Genomic DNA, 4,472 nt, shown 5'->3' on the forward strand with positions numbered 1-4,472 from the left:
ACGTGGTATCTGCTTTAAATAGATGAACATGGCCTTCAACCATTTGCCGACCTATTAGAATAATGTTTTTAAAAATTTGTAACTCCAGGCTGCTATTGAGTGGTACATTCAGGGGACTAATGCTACTACAGTCATGCTTTGTTTTACTGAAAACCTGACACATCTGTTATAGTTTATTTTTGCTTTTGAAGCTTTAATTGATTTTTCAATACAATCTTGGATTAATGTTTCCTGACATGTCCCACTATAGGGCCCTGTTTTCAATTACTTGTACTGTTATCAAATATATTTATTCAGACTGAAGTTTTCCACATTGATGTCTGCCTCAAATAGAATTTCTGGTAAAGTTGCAGGCCTAAAGCAGTTGAGCAACTTTAGAGAAAAAAAAAAAATCAAAAAAAAAAAATAAATCAGTTTTATGTAGCAGTGACCTTTCCTTTGAAAAAACCTCCAGGGGATTCCATACTTCAAAGCTGGTCCATGAAACTGGGCGAGTGGTATCCTGGCAAGAGCTGTGTTTTTTACCATGGCTGTGCAAAGAGCTGAAAAATCTGTTTGCACATGTATGGGACAAGAAAGTGTGGAATATCTGGGTAATTTTGGCTACCAAATTGTAAAATGTGTGTGTTGAGGCTCTTTAAAAAAAATAAAAAGCAATAAGCCATTGCCATCCTGGTAAGTATGGCCTATAAATAAGAAGGAAATTAATCACTGAATACTTTGTTCACTTACTTCTGCACAGGCTCCTGCACGTGAAATTAGACGATCACTAACGTAGTCAATCATCCAATCTCCAGACCTCAAGTTATCACAAAATGGATGACCCAAATCATTCTTTGGTCTGATGTCTGCCATCACTGATATTAACCCTGAAAAATTAAGCCACCACACCTAATTATAATTGCCAATGTTAATCACAAATGATTCCAGTTTCCAGAAGTAAATCCAAAACTGTAATGCTGAAGTGTTCTGAACTAAAGATCTTTTACTAAAACATGTTTTAATTGGATAGCAATTAGTATGTGACACTGTAGACCCAGTGTAGACTGTAGACCCATCTGCAGCACCATACACCGCACATTCAAGTGTTTCCCACACTGCTACCTTGCAGCACAGGGTTTTTTTTCAACCCTCTGGTCAAAAAACCCCTGTGGAAAAAAGTGGGGTAGCACATGTGGCTGCAGCACACATGGCCCAAAACTAGAACCTGGCCTGCTTGAGCCACACTCCAGCTGCCAGACAGGCTCCAAACTGCAGAAGTGCTGTGGCTGCAGTTTCCTGAAGCTCCCAGGTAAGGCTGCCGGAGCCAGGATAGTTGCTGGCCCTACCCTCCCCTACTCCACCCACGGTAACCTGCTATGCACCAAAGGGTACGACACAGGTATTCCCCAGGGACAAGCAGCAGCGGCACAAGGTGTGCTGCACCTTGAGCCGCTGCTCTTTGTCCCCGGGGAACCAAACATCTGCACTCCTCTGGACATGGCCTTTGCATTTATCTTGTGAATCACATGAAAGTGTTTGCTTACTTAACAGTGTTAATATTGGCTGGCACCCTTAAAAGAATCTCATGGCATCTTGGTTGAGAATCACTGTCCTAAGATTATGCTGAAACACCACTGATGTAAGCACATTCTTGAGAATTAGTGAAGTGCTTTGCTGAACTGAGGGCTTAAAATTGATTTACCTTTCAGTACTGAGACAAGGAATGGATGGACCCTTTTCAACTATGTTCCAGTGGCAAATTTTACTTGCCGAGTGGGCAGTACTACTTGTCTGCCACAGCTCAACTGATCTGGTTATAAATCCAAGACACAAAACACTGTGTAGACAGAGCAAAGAACTGTCCATGCTTCAAGCTGTAAAATCTTATTATAATAATTATAGATTAAATGGAATAATGCAAATCAAACATTTAATAAAACATTTTAACTATTGCCACTTCCACTTTAGCTTTTAGTTAAAGTCTGTGGTTTTCCAAATAAGTTGACTGGAAGTAACCACATGTTAAACAATCTTAAAGTGTTCCTAATAGATTATCAACAGTGATAGCAGGGTAAAAAACAGAAACTCATTCCTCAGTTTAAAAGAGCATTAAAAATGTTTCATTATCTTACCTCACTTTGATTTTGCTATACTCTGAAAGGCAGCACCAAGTAGCCTAGTCAAGCAGAAGCAAATTGGCATTATCCATTAAAAGGGAAGAGAACAGGTGCCCAGGATATAAAATCATCTTGATATTTGGATGTAGGTAATATTCACTGTACAAGAAAACTTAACTGATTCATTACCTTGGAGACCTGCATATTTAAGGGATGACCAGTTTGGTATGTTGTAACATCCTCCACCATCCTCTTGTTCCTCAGCGTCACACCGGTATAGTACTTGATTTAGATCAGCCAAAGTTAACTTAGATGCAATACTGGGAAGGAAAAACAATGCGACTTAACTGAATGCATATAAATTATATAAAATTTCATGAACAATTCTTCTGAGTGTCCTAGAGATTCCATTAACTAAAGATCTGGCCACTTATTTAGGAACTTAAATATCAAGCCTAACTACAATGTCCCATTAAAAACAAACACAAACTTCTTCGTAGTTTCAGAGTTGATATGGTCAGAAGGGATGTAAGCAGATCATCAAGTGCGATCCCCTGCCATGGGCAGGAAAGAATCCTGGGGTCAAATGACCCTAGCTAGGTGACTGTCTAGCCTCCTTTAGAAGACCCCCAGGGTAGGGGCAAGCACTACTTCCCTTGGAAGTTGGTTCCAGCTCCTAGCCACCCTGACAGTGAAGTAGTGTCTCCTGATATCTAGCCTTGGTCTTGCATTAAATTTTAAATCTTGTAAAACTATATTTCAACCCAAAGTGAAACTATCCATCATGGGAAAAACCCTGTAAGCACAGAAAATAGTAAGTAAAGTATTGCATGTTTCAGGATCATACAATTACAAATCATAGATCTTGCTCCCAAAACTTAACATCCGTTGCTCTTCAGACAGCTGTGTATGTTTCTTTTAAGAAAACCACACAGAAAAATGTAATAACCTAAACAGAACGTTGAATAGAAAACCATCTGACTGTCTACTTTAGTCTACTTTAAAAGCAGCAAACAAACTGAGAAATAGTCTTATGGGAAGGAGTTGAGGAATCGTTAATGTCTTAACTGATACTTCTACACAGAGCAACTAAAATAATCTAAATGAAGCCAGAATATAGCAAGCAATTATCACAAATCAAAATCTGCAGGCTGGTTTTTTTTTTTTTAACCTTAATCCAGCCTTTTATTACACCTATGCAAATAATCTAAGAATACTTACGATGAGAAAAGAGTTTTTAAGATAGGTGCTGAGTGGTCATCAGGAAGACTTCCAGATTTAAAATGTGGACTGAATTGGATCAAATGATTACGAAGTACACCAACAGCCTCTTGTGCCTTCGGGTCAAGACTAACTCTGAAAATATCAACACACAATTTGTAAGAGTCTAGCATCTTCAAGACGCAGATTTTTATATTACAGAAACTAAACAAACTAAAATAAGAACCACAGGGTGCAGACAGAAGTGCAGCTCCTAGCTGTAACTCAGAACATTTTATGCAAAGCATTCTGAATTACAGTGTTATCTCAGACCAAACAGAAGATCACTGTTGGTTCCATGGGGGGTGGGAATCTAGCTGCAGGCTACGAGTCTGTAGCCAGGTTCCCGTAGTAATGGCCATGGCTCTGCCAGTGCTCGCTGCTTTCGGGGGTGGGGGGGAGAGATGGTAGAGTGAACTCATTCTTGGGGCTCCCCAGCTCATGCTAAAGGGTGGGGTGGGTGAACTGGAGCCCCCCCAACTCTGAGTGGGGGGTGTTGAAAACCCCCCAGACTGAACTCCCTCCTTTCCCCTCTTTCATTCTGAAAACAGTGACAGTCTGGGAACTTGGCAGACAAATTACAAAAGACACTGCATTTTTAAACATCCGATGCCTCATGCAATGTGAGGTCAGATTTTCGCGATTGGCCATTTTTAAGTTGTTTTGCAGCCGTGCACTTGTGTTTGGTTATGGCTATAGACTGCTTTCTGTGGCCAGATCGGGCAAAAATTGTCACTTGTGTCTGCTCCCTTAGAGTCCTATTTAAAATCAGCACAAATGACTGCCAAATATTTTGTAAATCATTAATAATCATCATGTCATACCTGAATATTATCACACTTCCTGGCGTTAAATTTTCAAATTCTATTTCTTGAACAAATTCATTGGGACCCTTTATGGCAGTTCCAGCTTGCTTTATAATTTTACTTTCTTTGATCTTACAAAAGAAAATAAAATTTGAAACTGTAATTCAGTTCTCCTTTTCTGGTAAGAAATTGCATCATCTATTAACATAGTGAAAACTCTAGGTACCTGGATATGCTCCCTGATTTCCACTGTGTAATTAGGTAGTCCGTTGATAGCATGCTCATCTTTCTCATAAGGGCTAACATT

General features: G+C 39.6%; 1 protein-coding gene across 1 annotated transcript in view; it reads right to left on the reverse strand.

Annotated features, from left to right (window-relative positions):
• The window catches only part of AGL (amylo-alpha-1, 6-glucosidase, 4-alpha-glucanotransferase), a 66,643-nt gene that overhangs the window by 17,556 nt on the left and 44,615 nt on the right, over positions 1-4,472 (reverse strand). Inside the window, exons 19-24 of the mRNA XM_019530595.1 lie at positions 4,392-4,464; positions 4,184-4,296; positions 3,321-3,455; positions 2,289-2,419; positions 733-869; positions 3-51 (exon numbers count right to left, since the gene is read on the reverse strand). Coding sequence (XP_019386140.1) covers positions 3-51; positions 733-869; positions 2,289-2,419; positions 3,321-3,455; positions 4,184-4,296; positions 4,392-4,464 — 638 coding nt within the window. The remainder of the gene's footprint in view (positions 1-2; positions 52-732; positions 870-2,288; positions 2,420-3,320; positions 3,456-4,183; positions 4,297-4,391; positions 4,465-4,472) is intronic.

This window comes from Crocodylus porosus, unplaced genomic scaffold (assembly GCF_001723895.1).
Source record: "Crocodylus porosus isolate Cpor-Errol unplaced genomic scaffold, CroPor_comp1, whole genome shotgun sequence".
In the NCBI taxonomy this organism is placed as follows: Eukaryota; Metazoa; Chordata; order Crocodylia; family Crocodylidae; genus Crocodylus; species Crocodylus porosus.